The sequence below is a fragment of the Xenopus laevis genome, chromosome 7S (assembly GCF_017654675.1).
Source record: "Xenopus laevis strain J_2021 chromosome 7S, Xenopus_laevis_v10.1, whole genome shotgun sequence".
Taxonomy (NCBI): Eukaryota; Metazoa; Chordata; class Amphibia; order Anura; family Pipidae; genus Xenopus; species Xenopus laevis.
The window spans coordinates 109,756,612-109,772,807 of NC_054384.1; the positions used below are offsets into that span (position 1 = coordinate 109,756,612).

At 43.3% G+C, this 16,196-nt stretch overlaps 2 protein-coding genes across 2 annotated transcripts in view; both read right to left on the minus strand.

Annotated features, from left to right (window-relative positions):
* Positions 1 to 1,215: 1,215 nt before the first annotated feature.
* On the minus strand, positions 1,216 to 6,546 carry LOC108697881 (G protein-activated inward rectifier potassium channel 3-like). Its single transcript, XM_018228347.2, has 4 exons — positions 6,502 to 6,546; positions 4,531 to 4,776; positions 2,765 to 3,971; positions 1,216 to 1,816 (listed from the first exon to the last, which is right to left on the minus strand). Exons 2-4 carry the CDS (start codon positions 4,768 to 4,770, stop codon positions 1,443 to 1,445), a joined length of 1,821 nt encoding a protein of 606 aa, XP_018083836.2. The 5' UTR covers positions 4,771 to 4,776; positions 6,502 to 6,546; the 3' UTR covers positions 1,216 to 1,442.
* Positions 6,547 to 9,763: 3,217 nt separating this feature from the next.
* The window catches only part of LOC108697287 (histone-lysine N-methyltransferase 2B), a 44,758-nt gene continuing 38,325 nt past the window's right edge, over positions 9,764 to 16,196 (minus strand). Inside the window, exons 28-36 of the mRNA XM_041571754.1 lie at positions 15,700 to 15,789; positions 15,491 to 15,579; positions 15,275 to 15,409; positions 14,741 to 14,815; positions 13,120 to 13,300; positions 12,797 to 12,904; positions 12,625 to 12,708; positions 12,364 to 12,493; positions 9,764 to 11,007 (exon numbers count right to left, since the gene is read on the minus strand). Of these exons, the coding sequence (XP_041427688.1) occupies positions 10,732 to 11,007; positions 12,364 to 12,493; positions 12,625 to 12,708; positions 12,797 to 12,904; positions 13,120 to 13,300; positions 14,741 to 14,815; positions 15,275 to 15,409; positions 15,491 to 15,579; positions 15,700 to 15,789 (1,168 nt within the window). The 3' untranslated portion in view covers positions 9,764 to 10,731. The remainder of the gene's footprint in view (positions 11,008 to 12,363; positions 12,494 to 12,624; positions 12,709 to 12,796; positions 12,905 to 13,119; positions 13,301 to 14,740; positions 14,816 to 15,274; positions 15,410 to 15,490; positions 15,580 to 15,699; positions 15,790 to 16,196) is intronic.

The following is a 16,196-nucleotide window of genomic DNA, read 5'->3' on the forward strand; positions in this document are numbered from 1 at the left end:
TCAATTCGTACGATCGGATCTTTGCGTCTACGGCCGGCTTTAAGTAATAGATATTACCAACCTAAACCAATGGAGCATGTTTTGAAGACGACAGTTGGAGATGCATACGGGGAGCCTGCATCATTTTTTACACCTGTTTCATCACGCAGTCATGGTTCAACTCAACAATGGTCAAAGATGCCTTTTATTACAATGATATGTTTTTATTTGGTGACACTTTGTGCATGCTTCTTTAAGAAGATGTGGTGAAAAAAAGTGTGACAAAAGCCTTTCTTATAGGGTAAAAAATAAGCACTTGGGTTTGTAGGTTTATTTTGCTGTGTTACCCAAAGTGCTTGTCTGGTTACATGAAGCAGACCCCTAGCTTAATGTTTGCAGCCATTGCATAGGCTTCCATGCCTCCCCCCCCCCATATCTCACAGTCACTGAGGTCTCTTTCTCTAGTGATAGTAATCTAAATACTGGGTAACAAGCCCTGCCTCAGCATATTGTATACAAGGTCCAGAGAAGGAATGTTTGGTGAACTCAGGAAGTACCTTTATCGAGGTAAACGTCCTTTCACTACCCCCTAATGCGGTGGTTTTTGGGACTTTTTGGTTCAGGTTCCATTTGGAGAAAAGTTATGAAAACAGACATTTACCAAAAGCTTTAAGAATATGTAGACTAACAAAAAAAATGTTAATACCAGGAGTACCTAGGAAAGGAAACAGTCATTCTCCCTAAATTTCACTATAACTAACCTTCAAACTGAGCCCCCCAGCCAATTGTCTTGCCTTAATGCCTCAAACAATGGCGTAACTAGAGTGCACCTGGCCGCCATACGATTCCTATCCTCCGGCCACTTCCCACACAGACTCTGCCCACTGTACGCCCAACTCCGCCCCGTGCGACTTGCGTTCCGCTTCCCTGTCGCAGGTAAGAGAGTGGCTGGGGAAGGGGGGGGGGGGTTCTTGTTTGTTATAGAGCAGGGATTCCCAACCTTTTGAACCCGTTAGCAACATTCAGAAGTAAAAGGAGTTGGGGAGCAACACAAACATGAAAAATGTACTTGGGGTGCCATATAAGTGCTGTGATTGGCCATTTGGTAGCCCGTAAGTGGATTATCAACCTACACTGAGACTCTGTTTGACAGTGCACTTGGTTTTATGCAACCAAAACTTGCCTCCAAGCCTGGAATTCAAAAAGAAGCTCCTGCTTTGAGGCCACTGGGAGCAACATCCAGGGGGCTGGAGAGCAACATGTTACTCACAAGCTACTGGTTGGGGATCACTGATCTATAGAGGAAGCAGAACCCCCTTTTCTCCGGACCCCCACGAATGGGAGGTCTGCTTCCTCTATAGTTACACCACAGGCCCCAATGTATACTAACCTGAGTCTTTGCTCAGCCTATAGATATCTGCCCTATCCTACCTGGATTTTGGTTAGAGGGAAGCACGTTCCATCTATATATTACATTCACTGCCATTAAAGTCAGAGCTCCTTTCTTCAGCAATGTTGTCAATGAGTCTGCCGCTGATTTCGGAGAATGCTTCCCCGCAACCTTCTCTCTCATCCTCTTCCTGATCTGTGTCCGTGTATCTGCGGCCTGTAAGGAAATCCCCATTTTCCCAGAAGTAGCTGAATTCAGATCCCTCCAACTCCCGGGTTTCCTCAATCTCTTTGGCACTGCAGCGGGGTAACAGCACCTCGAAGGTCTTGTGGAAACGCTTGTAGTCGACGCGGAACGCTCCCTTCTCTAGCATCATGCACGGCTCAAAGCGATGGCCCCACATGATCTCAGTCTCCAAGTAGGAGGACTTGGCCTGACAGGTCATACCTAAACAGGACACAGAGATGTAGTTAGATGCTACTGCCCAAGTGTACTATTCTCTTCTTGCATAGAGCATGTTTATACATTTACATGTACGGCAGCCCTCTGCACATTTACTATTTACTCCTACCCCAATCCATCCTGGGGCTCTGTGCACTACGATTTACATCATGGGAACATTTTAAAAGCCTTGTATTTTATAAACTCTCTAGTAACTACACCAAAAAACACACAATAGTTTCCTGCCTCCTTTGAGTCACATATTTGTCCTTGGGAGGGACAGGATTATTGTACAAAAAATTTAGGAAATCATTGTCATTAAAGTGATACTGTCATGGGAAAAAATGTTTTTTTTCAAAACGCATCAGTTAATAGTGCTGCTCCAGCAGAATTCTGCACTGAAATGCGTTTCTCAAAACAGCAATGTTTAATTTTGAAATGTAACATGGGGCTAGACATATTGTCAGTTTCCCAGGTGCCCCAGTCATGTGACTTGTGCTCTTATAAAGTTCAATCACTCTTTACTGCGGTACTAGAAGTTGGAGTGATATCACCCCCTCCCTTTCCCCCAAGCAGCCTAACAACAGAACAATGGGAAGGTAACCAGATAGCAGCTCCCTAACACAAGATAACAGCTGCCTGGTAGATCTAAGAAAAATCCAGGTCCCACTGTTATATATTTAGTTACACTGAGTAGGAGAAACAACAGCCTGCCAGAAAGCAGTTCCATCCTAAAGTGCTGGCTCTTTCTGAAATCACATGACCAGGCAAAATGACCTGAGATGCACCTACACACCAATATTACAACGAAATACACTTGCTGCTTCAGGAATGACATTTTATATTATAGAGTGAATTATTTGCAGTGAAAACAGTGTCATTTAGAAATAAAAACTACATCATAAAAATCATGACAGAATCCCTTTAATCATCAGCCACTTCATTATTACTTGCCTGTGGCCTCCACAATTCCCTCTAGGATGACAATGATCTCAAACTGTTCCCTGAGGAGCTCCTGTGGACCCATTTCCCAGAAAGGACTGTTCTCGTCGATGACATGGCATATAACCTGAGGCTCTACCAAGAACAAGCGGTCCTCCCCGGTCTCGTAGCCAAGGTTTATTTCTGTTTGTTCGAGAGGAAGGAACTCTCCTTCGTATGTCTGTCTTGACTTGATTAACTTAGCCCTGATTTTGGCATCCACCATGTGACTGTCTCTAAGGTCCCCGATTCTGAACATGAGGCAGAGTCTCTCATCGCGGGGACAAACCACACATTTCTGACTAAAAATAAGCGTCTGGGCCCTTTTCTTGGGGCGGGAAATTTTCACAAACATGCATCCTACCATAAGGGCGTCGATCATGGAACCGACGATAGATTGCGCCATGACGAGGTAGACACCTTCTTGGCAAGTAGCTGTTACCATTCTTGATCCATAGCCAATGGTACGTTGGGTCTCCACTGAGAAAAGAAGAGCTGAGGTGAAGCTATTCACATTCTGGAAACAGGGGGTCCATTCAGCGTTATCAATGTTTACAATATCCTGGCGCCAGAAAGCATCCAAGTAGTAGATGGTGGCAAAGAAAAACCACGTGAGGAGGTAGCACATCATGAAGACAAAGAGGAACCAGCGATACTTGAGGTCAACGATAGTCGTAAATATGTCTGACAAGAAACGCCCCTTTTCTTCAATGCGGCCCAGGTTAACTTGACACTTGCCGTCCTTAGTGACATATCTTTGGCGCTCTCTGTGAGTAGATGCCTTGCCTTGGCGTAGGTCCGCCTCCATTAATTTGCACCGTTGTTTGGGTTGACGGTCAGATCCTGCTGTTGAGGATGAAAGAAAACCCCTGGAGGACGTGTTAATGTTGCGAGGTCCACGACTGATATCTGGAAAGCTTACGGCATTCCTGGGGTAACCCCTGCTGGTTGCAACTCCTCCATCTCTAAGCGAGGAGCGACGGTACTTTGGAAGGTCCGACGAGATGCAAACGCTAGGCCGAGGCCGGGACGGATATCCAATATCAGTGGTGCTCATGTGACGTTTATAAACACTGCGGGGCATGATGTCAGGCAGAGGCAGGACAGGGTGAACTGGAGTTGGGGTAGAATGTGTGGGCACCTTGGACTCTTTATATGTCTGAACCACCACATGTTCAGGCTGTAAAAGAACGGAGAGAAAATAAAATACATTTTAATAACTAGTAAACAAGCAGGGACAGATTTATCAAGGGTCGAATTGAAAATTCGAAATTGGAATTTGCGATTTTTTTATGTCAAATTAGACTAGGGAGTTATTCAGATTCGATTTGAGTTTTTAAAAAAATTCGAATTAGATTTTTGAGATTCATCATACTCTAGAACTCAAATTCGACTATTCGCCACTTAAAACCTGCCGAATTGCTGTTTAAGTCAATGGGAGACGTCCAGGGATCAATTTGGAGTTGTTTGCAGCCTTGCTGACAATCGAGTTTTTAAAATTTGAATCGAATTAGATTTAAATTCGATCAGAGCTTTTGGGTCGATTACATTCATCCAAGTTTAAAAAATTTGATTTTTTTTTTTTTTAATAAATTTCGATTGGTCGAATTTATGGGAGTTTAGGGGAGTTTGTAAAAACTCACATGAATTCAAAATTTGACCTTTGATAAGTTCCTGGTGATCCCCAGTGAGAAATTTAGGACAGACAGAGGTGCCCATCAAACTTTTAGGGTGCTCACTTTTTGTGGAAAGCTGCAGTAGCGCCTGGTGTCAGTAGGAGGGCGAGGTAGATAGGCCAGCACCTGCTTTGGTTTCACCGGAGGGGCGACTGATGGACATCTTCCATTTGGGTCAGGACCTCCACCTTTATCCGCTTTGGACCCTTCCCCTTGTAAGGCCACGCCGGACATATTGATGCTAACCGCTGATTGGACAAGTGGAGGAGAGTGCATGCCACGCTGGTATTCCGTCCGGGTCATTAAGTCCTAGTACAAAGTCCAGAAAGATCCGTCATCATCATCATCATCATCATTTTTATTATTATTATTAAAGAAGTGGAACCTGATCCTCATCAACACCAACTCCTTCCTAACACTGGGGTGAAATGTGATTCACTATGGAAGATACGAGATCATGTAATACATTCATGGGTTGTTCTTTCTATTATCTCTGACACTTAAGAATATTAAGCCAGTTTCACATGAGCATTTCCTGTAATTTCTAGCCCCAAAAAACTTCTGCTGCTAAAATGAATTACCAGTCAGCTTAGAAGCCCCTACTTCAATGAGGGGGAGGTTTGTTTGTTTACAAGTAGATGGGAGCTCTGAACAAATTACCCTAATTATAAATGAAGGGGTTCCCTGTATAACTCAGCCTGCAGCCTTGTGTCTTTATATGGTCACAGAACAACCCCTCAGTGACTTCTAATATCCTTATCATTTACAGTAGGGGGTACATTATCCCTTATAATACATGAGTGATACTCAGAGTTCCCTGTATAACTCAGCCTGCAGCCTTGTGTCTTTATATGGTCACAGAACAACCCCTCAGTGACTTCTAATATCCTTATCATTTACAGTAGGGGGTACATTATCCCTTATAATACATGAGTGATACTCAGAGTTCCCTGTATAACTCAGCCTGCAGCCTTGTGTCTTTATATGGTCACAGAACAACCCCTCAGTGACTTCTAATATCCTTATCATTTACAGTAGGGGGTACATTATCCCTTATAATACATGAGTGATACTCAAGAGTTCCCTGTATAACTCAGCCTGCAGCCTTGTGCCTTTATATGGTCACAGAACAACCCCTCAGTGACTTCTAATATCCTTATCATTTACAGTAGGGGGTACATTATCCCTTATAATACATGAGTGATACTCAGAGTTCCCTGTATAACTCAGCCTGCAGCCTTTTGTCTTTATATGGTCACAGAACAACCCCTCAGTGACGTCTTATATCCTTATCATTTACAGTAGGGGGTACATTATCCCTTATAATACATGAGTGATACTCAGAGTTCCCTGTATAACTCAGCCTTGTGCCTTTATATGGTCATAGAACAACCCCTCAGTGACTTCTAATATCCTTATCATTTCCAGTAGGGGGTACATTATCCCTTATAATACATGAGTGATACTCAGAGTTCCCTGTATAACTCAGCCTGCAGCCTTGTGCCTTTATATGGTCACAGAACAACCCCTCAGTGACTTCTGATATCCTTATCATTTACAGTAGGGGGTACATTATCCCTTATAATACATGAGTGATACTCAGAGTTCCCTGTATAACTCAGCCTGCAGCCTTGTGCCTTTATATGGTCATAGAACAACCCCTCAGTGACTTCTAATATCCTTATCATTTACAGTAGGGGGTACATTATCCCTTATAATACATGAGTGATACTCAGAGTTCCCTGTATAACTCAGCCTGCAGCCTTGTGCCTTTATATGGTCACAGAACAACCCCTCAGTGACTTCTAATATCCTTATCATTTACAGTAGGGGGTACATTATCCCTTATAATACATCAGAGGGAGTGGCTACAGCTGATAAAGAACTACAACTCCTAGCGCCCTGTGGATGCCCGGAGGTGTTGTTGGCACTGTCTTTCCCTGGCCAATTACACAGGATTTCCCTAGCCAATCACAATTTAGCAATTGCTGTAAACCCCCAAGATTTAGGTTGACTATTTGGGACCTCACATACCTGTTGTGTTCCCACGGTGTATCGTCTCTCTGCCGCTGACCCAGATCTGTGTCAAATCCTCATTAGGTTAAACCTGATTAGGTGCAGCTATACTGAGCCGCGGGGGGGGGGGGGGGGGTTTGGTGATTATGACACTTGTATACAAGGACCAGGCAACTCCTCACTTCTGCCTCGTTTGTATTTACACACAAAGTGGGAGCGGCCATATTGCACCTTGAATATTGGAGTGGATATCTCCAGTGATATAATGGCAGTTACAATTTTCGCTGTCAAAATAATAAGAAAAAAGTAAATACAGGCGATAAAAGAACTTGAACTGGTTTTGTGGGTGATTTGTTACCTTGCAGCGCCACCTACTGGAAATGTGGTAACACAAGGAATGGAGAGCAGGGTTGTGCCTTTGAGAGATATTGACAGTTAAAGGGATTTAAAGGAACATGAAAGTGTTTTAAAGTAATACAAATATAATGCATTGTTACTCTGCACTGGTAAAACTGAAGTATTTGCTTAAGAAACAAGCTGCTGTGTAGCCATGGGGGCAGCCATTCAAGCACAGGATACACAGTAGATAACAGATAAGTACTACTATAGTTTATATAAACAAGCTGGTGTGTAGCCATGGGGGCAGCCATTCAAACACAGGATACACAGTAGATAACAGATTAGTACTACTATAGTTTATATAAACAAGCTGCTGTGTAGCCATGGGGGCAGCCATTCAAGCACAGGATACACAGTAGATAACAGATAAGTACTACTATAGTTTATATAAACAAGCTGGTGTGTAGCCATGAGGGCAGCCATTCAAGCACAGGATACACAGTAGATAACAGATAAGTACTACTATAGTTTATATAAACAAGCTGCTGTGTAGCCATGGGGGCAACCATTCAAGCACAGGATACACAGTAGATAACAGATAAGTACTACTATAGTTTATATAAACAAGCTGATGTGTAGCCATGGGGGCAGCCATTCAAGCACAGGATACACAGTAGATAACAGATTAGTACTACTATAGTTTATATAAACAAGCTGTTGTGTAGCCACGGGGGCAGCCATTCAAGCACAGGATACACAGTAGATAACAGATAAGTACTACTATAGTTTATATAAACAAGCTGCTGTGTAGCCATGAGGGCAGCCATTCAAGCACAGGATACACAGTAGATAACAGATAAGTACTACTATAGTTTATATAAACAAGCTGCTGTGTAGCCATGGGGGCAGCCATAGGTCAATTTCCACCATTGCTACACAGCAGCTTGCTTATATAAACTATAGTAGTACTTATCTGTTATCTACTGTGTATCCTGTGCTTGAATGGCTGCCCCCATGGCTACACAGCAGCTTGTTTGTATAAATTATAGTAGTATTTATCTGTAATCTACTGTGTATCCTGTGCTTGAATGGCTGCCCCCATGGCAACACAGCAGCTTGTTTATATAAACTATAGTAGTGTTTCTGAAGCAAACAGATCAATTTTACCAGTGCAGGGCAACACTACATGAAATTTTCATTACTGTAAAACACTTTCATTATTTGGTGTTACTGTTCCTTTAAGTTAACTTTTAGTATGGCTAATTCTAAGCAACTTTTCAGTTGGTCTTCATTTTTTTTAAAAAAAATAATTTTTGCATTATTTGCCTTTTTCTGACTCTTTCCAGCCTTCAAACAGGGGTCTTCAAAATGTAATGTATAAAGGCTGGAGCGAGTGGATGTGTAACATAATAGCCAGAACTCTACTTCCTGCTTTTCAGCTCTCTAACTCTGAGTTAGTCAGTGACTATAAGGGGGGCCACATGGGACATAACTGTTCAGTGAGTTTGTAATTGATCCTCAGCATTCAGCTCAGATTCAAAAGTAACAGTTATGACCCATGTGCCCCCCCCCTCCTCAAGTCTCTGATTGTTACTGCCTGGTAACCAATCAGTGGAAAGCAAGAGAGCTGAAAAGCAGGAAGTAGAGTTCTGGCTATTATGTTACACATCCAGTCACTCCAGCCTTTATACATTACATTTTTGCCTAAATAACTATTTTAGATAAATTTTTTATTTTGCACAGCCTATTTACCCAGTTTTTATTTTATACTGAGCGGTTCCTTTAACTTCCACCATAATACTGATCCATGACTTTGATCTGCGTGTTCAGTAAAGGATTAGAGAGGTGCTACAGCATTTGAATTGGGCCAACCTGATCCAATCAGATTACAAGCTGAGCCTAATGGCCCATATAGTGTCTCTGTATTTCACTTGGTGCTGAAACAACACCCACCTTATGCCTTCTTTTATATATTAAAGAATAGACAGGTGGGTTTTGCCTTGAAATTACTCAAATGTGTGTATTTTGGACACCATTCATGTCAATAACAGGAAGTACTGATGCGCAACAGGTACCTGATATTCACCTGGATACAATAATGCCACGTGTTCTTTGCTTAAAGCAGAATAGCAACATTCCTAATTATTTCTTTTAGTTGCTTGGCCTTTTCCCCTTATCAGCCCTTCCCTTTGGCTCAATTCATCCACCCAAAATCATCCTCTTCTCAGCTATAATATTTATGAGCAAACTTAGGGGGCTGTTCCTGCTGAATTGTGCTTAGTACAGGGAATACCTATGCTGCCATAGTTTTATGGGATCTCTCTGTACAGACTATGAGCAAACTTAGGGGGCTGTTCCTGCTGAATTGTGCTTAGTACAGGGAATACCTATGCTGCCATAGTTTTATGGGATCTCTCTGTACAGACTATGAGCAAACTTAGGGGACTGTTCCTGCTGAATTGTGCTTAGTACAGGGAATACCTATGCTGCCATAGTTTTATGGGATCTCTCTGTACAGACTATGAGCAAACTTAGGGTCTGTTCCTGCTGAATTGTGCTTAGTACAGGGAATACCTATAGTTTTATGGGATCTCTCTGTACAGACTATGAACAAACTTAGGGACTGTTCCTGCTGAATTGTGCTTAGTACAGGGAATACCTATAGTTTTATGGGATCTCTCTGTACAGACTATGAGCAAACTTAGGGGCTGTTCCTGCTGAATTGTGTTTAGTACAGGGGAATACCTATGCTGCCATAGTTTTATGGGATCTCTCTGTACAGACTATGAACAAACTTAGGGGACTGTTCCTGCTGAATTGTGCTTAGTACAGGGAATACCTATGCTGCCATAGTTTTATGGGATCTCTCTGTACAGAAACCTCCTGACAAGCACAGTTAAAGGAAAGGATTGTGAGCTCCCCAGAATATAACATTACAATATGGCAAAATGTTCATTTTTATTTAAAATGCCAAAGACAAGGTGAAACAATGAAACATTATTATTCACCATCAAAATTCCTTAAATAAAAAAAGTGCATAGAAAAACCAACATTGTTACAAATCTTTGTACAGATATTTACACCCTGCGCACGACTCACGGCGGCGGTTCTTTAAGTCTCACACTGGATTCTCACTTGTTTCTTCAGGAAGAGACAAATCTAGGGCAGAACTGATAAATAGAGGGAGAAATTATGGGGGCAAAGAGGAGGATGTTATGTGTAATGGGTCGCTGGGTGGTCTTGGTGCGTTTCTGTCTGGGGGGGGAGGGTAATTAAACAGCCGAAAAGAAACATGGCTGCAATAAGTTAGGGCAGGGTAGACGGAGGCTTTTCATTGGCTGGTGATTTAGAGTTTGAAGGTTGCCCCCTAGTGAGTTACAGGAATATTACAACTAAAAATGATTGTCATCCCCAAGATGAGCTTGCTCCTCCTTCCAAGTAAGGGGGGAGGGGCTCCCTTTCTCAGCAATAAAAAAGGGGGGGGCTGTACGGATCCCCCAAAAGCCAAAGCTGGTTTGATGTCCTTGCTGTTTGGCCTTGGAGAGTGACGCAACAGACTCTTAGAACATAACAAAAGTAGCAGCAAAGTAGAAGAAGCTGAATCCAGAGCACAAATTAGAGAATACCCTGAGAGGAAGGAGAAGAGACCCCCCTAAATTGCCATGTACCCCGTTTGGAGGGACAGAGGGTAAAGTGCATTTATTTCCTTTAATGCTGCCCCCCCATCCCCTCTAGAAATCCGAGTTAAGATTCAAGACAAAAAAAAAGTCAATTCCAGCGCAGGAGAGATGCAGCCCCCCTGACGTCCATCTGCAGGGGGGTCTCCCAAGGCGGGGCTAATTATAAGGAAGTGCCAGCACCTCCGCTCTGACTGCTGCAGCCACTAGGGGGCGTGGCTTGTTGCGCGGCTCAGTTAAGGAATCGCCTGCACTTCTTGGCGCCGCAGTTGCAGGTCAGCTTGTTGCTGGCGTCCTCAATGGGGAACTTGTAGTCGTAGGTCAGCTCCTCCCCGCAGTAAATGCTCCGAAGCGCAAAGATGACAATGTGTTTCTGTCCCTCCACGTGGATGACCCGGGAGTAGCAGTTGGGCTCACACGAGTGGTTAATGAATCGCGCCGCATTCCCGTGCATTGTCGCATCCACCACATCAAAGTCGTCAATGCGGAACATGTAGCACCCAATGCCCTGGGTAGGGACAGACAGACATTTATTATCATAGATTTTCCGACTGGCAAATAGAACGGTTTGCATTGCATTTTGGGAAATTACAGAACCCTTATCCAAAATCTACTTAATTTCTGCTCATAGTCCAGGGCAGAAACGTGTCCAGATTAGGGAGGAACTCCACGATGCATTTGGTGCTGATACGTCGCCATGCGACGAAACACATGCGACGTGTCGGATGTTGTGAAGAAACAGGAAGTGAAGGAGAATCGCATGTAAGAACTACTTTTACCAGACTGTTAGATGAAAACGCAGCGACGTGTCGGATAAATGTAGTTCTTACATGCGATTCTCCTTCACAACAACAGATACGTTGCATGGCGACATGCCGGCACCAGATGCATCATGAAATTCCTCCCTGAAAGCACTGTACCAGCCCAGTGTCAGCAGCAGCTCTATATCAGTAACGATCCAGTTGCCCCCAGCAGCTTTACATCTCGTTAGTCCATCTCGTGTGTGTCGGTGGCACTGCACATGCTCAGTGAGCTCTGGGCTGCTGCCCTGAACAGAAAGTGATGTCACACCAGTCATAGAAGCTGATGCTACAGGGCTGATTATGAATCACTTCTGATGCAGACTATATGCTAGGGTGCTGTGGGGGCCTTGGGCTGGTACAGAACCCCAAAACAAAAAGTGTAGAATGTTCAGCCCAATTCTTAGTTCTGTAAAGGACAACTAAAGCCTAACTAAAGAAGTAGGTAGAACTGTTGTACATGATTGTTTATGCTTCTGTACCAGCCCAAGGCAACCACAGCCCTTCAGCAGTAAAGATCTGTGTCTCCAAAGATGCCCCAGTAGCTCCCCATCTTCTTTTCTGCTGATTCACTGATTCACATGCTCTGTGCTGCTGTCACTTACTGAGCTTAGGGAGCCACTCACAATATACAGTACACATAGAATAGAAATGTCACAATATAAGGCTGATTAGTAATTAATACACATAATTACTACATGGCAGCACAGAAACCAGTGCAATTAGCATCAGAATAATCAGCAAACCTGTAGCATCAGCTTATATTACAGCCAGGGAAGGTCATTTTCTGCTGGATAATTAGTGACGAGCCCTAAGCTTAGCTTCTCAACAGCCAATCAGAGCCCACTGAGCATGTGAGTGTCACAGACACTTTCCAAGATGGTGACCCCCTGTGACAAGTTTGAAGTCCTGGATCATTGCTGCTATTGACAAGCTCAAACTTTAGCCTCATGCAATAAGTTCACTCTATAAAATATGGCATTTTTAGTATTTTTTTAGGGGTTAGTTCTCCTTTAAAAGTGAGTGCAGCAATACTGAAGGGGTAAGTGTAAAAAAATCATTACCTTGCTGTCATAAAACTTCTCTCTTTTGTCAGTCAATACAGAACGGATAACGATGCCGGAATATTCGATCACCATTTCTCCCACGTCTATGTTTCTCTTGCAGAACAAACCCCTGCCATGGATTTCAGACCTGTGCAGCACAAAACACATTAGGGACATCAATTAGAGACACAAAAGAGCACAGTCCTTATACAGTAGTCAACTCCCAGCATCCTCAGACAAGCAGCAGCAGGGCTGAACCCAATTTACCCTCAGACCCACCTGTACACTCCAACTGCCTCTTTCGAGGTTTTCTTCAGGTGGCGGAATCGCATTGCCATTGGCAGATCCAGACTGGTGGCGCGCCTACACACAGACACCGTTGTTACATGCGAGTAGTGTAAATAACCAGCGAAGTGTGGGTAACAGGAGAGGGACACAAATTAGCCTTTACCTGGTGGATTTTAACTGCACCTCCTCCTCTTCCTCCTCGCAGGGTCCAATCTCCGGCAGCGTGCGATGCTTAGAAGCCAGGAAGTTAAACATGTCAAATGTAGATTTCCTATAGGGAATAGTGTTAAATAAAAATCATATGGTTAGCATTGCTGCCTGGAAGTGCTGAGGTCAATTCCAGCCAGGGAACTATCTGTTTTTTTACACTTTCCTCACACGTTCCAAACACATAATTGTCCCTAGTGAGTGAGGGAACGTGTAGGGCCCTTAGTTACAAATGCAAAGTGGCTGGATAGAAAGACACTACAAGGCGATACTTCATACCTGACGTAGACTTCGCTGCGGGCACAACCAGAGGGGTTGATAGAAATTTCTCCTTCTTCTACTTCTTGAGGATGAAAAAGGAACTTGTACCCGCGACATCTCTCAGCACCAGTCAGCTGCTCCAGGAGGAAAAGCACAGCATCGTGCTGCACTCCAAACATGCGGGTTCCGATCATACTAGCTGCAGAGACACACGTAGGTTACATAGTTACATAGGGTTGAAAAAAGACAAAGTCCATCAAGTCCAACCCCTCCAAATGAAAACCCAGCCCCATACACACACCCCTCTCTACTGTCACATAAATGATATATCCCCATATCTATACTAACTATAGAGTTTAGTATCACAATAGCCTTTGTATTATGTCTGTCCAAGAAATCATCCAAGTCCCTCTTATAGTCATTAACTGAATCATCACCCGGCAGTGCATTCCCCAACCTCACTGTCCTCACTGTGATGAACCCCCTACTCTGTTCCTTTAAATGAAACTTCTTTTCCTCTAGTCTGAAGGGGAGGCCTCTGGTACGTGATTCTCTTTATGGGTAAAAAGGTCCCCTGCTATTTGTCTATAATGTCCTCTAATGTACTTGTAAAGTCTAATCATGTCCCCTCACAAGCGCCTTTTTTCCCCCAGAGAAAACAACCCCAACCTTGTCAGTCTCCCCTCATAATTTAACTCTTCCCTCCCTCTAACCAGTTTAGTTGCACTTAGTCTCTGCACTCTCTCCAGCTCATTTATATCCCTCTTAAAGGGATACTGTCATGGGAAAACATGTTTTTCTCAAAACACATCAGTTAATAGTGCTGCTCCAGCAGAATTCTGCACTGAAATCCATTTCTCAAAAGAGCAAACAGATTTTTTTATATTCAATTTTGAAATCTGACATGGGGCTAGACATTTTGTCAATTTCCCAGCTGCCCCAAGTCATGTGACTTAACTGATTCATTTTGAAAAAAAATTTTTTCCCCATGACAGTATCCCTTTAAGGACTGGGGTCCAAAACTGCCCCCATACTCCAGATGAGGCCTTACCAGGAACCTATAAAGAAGCAAAATTATGTTTCATCCGTTAAGTTTAAGCCCTTTTTTTTTTTTTTGCAAGACAGAACTTTATTTGCTTATAATGTTACCATACAGGTTATGGACACGGAACTATAGGCAGAGACTCTAGGAAGTCCAAGTAAACTTTGGAGAAGCCACACACCACACAATCCCAAAGGTTCTTATCCTGGTGCCCAGCGATAGAGGAATCGGCCACCTGCATAATAAAATTGCAAGGGCTTGCCCTGCTACTTCAACTCCTGTGTGCCAGTGAAATTCTTCTTACCCTAGAGACTCTAGGAAGCAAGGACAAGGCAAGCAAGATCTGCTAGGAAGGGCAAGACATTGCACAAATATGTTCCATTCCTACAGCTCATGTGATGTGATGTCACTGCTGGCACTGAAGCTAAGCAGGAAGTCCCTGCACTGCTGTATTTGCCCAAGCATGGGCGGAGTTATCAGAGATGCACATAAAGGCCAAGTCTTATGATTTATCTGCCCCCACCAAACGGACAACATGGAACTATCTTCTGAGCTTCTCTTAGCCACTTATCTTTCATAACTCTAGATCAGTCTTACCTGAAAGGGACAAGTGTTGTAGCTTTCCTACTCCACGAGCTTCTTGTACCTTCTCCAGAACAGCTTTCCAGGCATCTAGGGAACATGAAGGTGTGTGAGTATGGTTCACCTAATTGCATGCACAACCATGCTTCTCTGTATCTTTGTATTTATACATATGGGAGGAGGTGCCATATTGATTCCCTTAGACAGTACAGTATGAGGGTATAGCTTATTGTGTGCCCAGAACATTCCTTCTCTGTATATTTGTATTTATACATATGGGAGGAGGTGCCATATTGATTCCCTTAGACAGTACAGTATGAGGGTATAGCTTATTGTGTGCTCAGAACATTCCTTCTCTGTATATTTGTATTTATAATTATGGGAGGAGGGAGGTGCCATATTAATTCCCTTGTACAGTATGTGGGTATACAAGCTAAGGAGTTATAAGTCTATGGAAATTAAGTGCCACTGGCCTCTGCTTTTTTTCCTGCTCTGAACAAGAACTATGCACCATCTAAATCTATAGAAGGCAGCCAATCAAAAGCTCACCTTCTGCGCTGTCGGCCTGGATGTAGAATCCGTCTTCGCTGATGATTTCAAATCTTAGATAGGGTCCGTCTCTCCTGGGCAGAGAACCTTTCTTCTCTTCCTGGCAGTTTACTTTCTCAAAATCTGGAATGTATTCTGAAAAAGGACGGCATTGGTCTTACTAAAGGGCTGAAACATCATTATGGATTTCCAGTCCACAAAGGGTGGGTCTGTTACCTAGAGGTGGCGTAGAGGAAGGAGAATCCACGGGGGTTTCCTCTTGGGAGTCTTCATCTTTCACAGCAAGAGTAACATCAATAAATAGCCTATAGGAAAACAGTATAGTAAATCTATATATGTCTCTCAAAGAGAAGAGTTTCATAACATTATTGCTTAGGGGACATGCAGTTATAATAATAATAACAACAACAACAAGCCATTCTCACCCATCATTCAGACTCTGCTCTTCTTCTTTCAGAGAGGTGAGATCCAGAACTCCCTGCACCACGGGAGCCTTGACTCTGGCCCGTTTTAATCTGCACATGGGGAAAAAAAACCCAATTATTTCTTTCTTTAAGAAAGATCTGCCCAAGACATGTGACACTGCTTTTGCAACAATAGAAAGCTTGTGTCATTCTCCCAACACATCTCTGTCTTCTAAAGCCGTCTTTGCTATGTAAATATAATCACTACTTGTCCTTTAAAGGAGAAGGAACGCTACCAAGGCAGTTTATTGCCAATAGCTTAGCCACAACAGTGCAAGCTAGAACACCATTTTTATTCTTCAAAATGCTTTTTCATACCAGAGTAATCCGCTCTAGACACGCCTCTGTTTGTTTAGGATAGCAGCGGCCATATTAGATTGCTGTGACATCACTTCCTGCCTGAGTCTCTTCCTGCTCACTCATAGCTCTGAGTTCAGATTACAGCAGTAAGGGGAGGA

What these genes read in the sequence shown, in the direction of transcription:
- LOC108697881 (XM_018228347.2), bottom strand. Translation starts at nt 4,770, where the DNA reads ATGACCCGGACGGAATACCAGCGTGGCATGCACTCTCCTCCACTTGTC. An exon ending in ACTGCAGCTTTCCACAAAAA is followed by an intron (nt 3,972 to 4,530) that starts GTGAGCACCCTA and finishes GTTCTTTTACAG; the next exon opens with CCTGAACATGTGGTGGTTCA. An exon ending in GGGAATTGTGGAGGCCACAG is followed by an intron (nt 1,817 to 2,764) that starts GCAAGTAATAAT and finishes TGTCCTGTTTAG; the next exon opens with GTATGACCTGTCAGGCCAAG.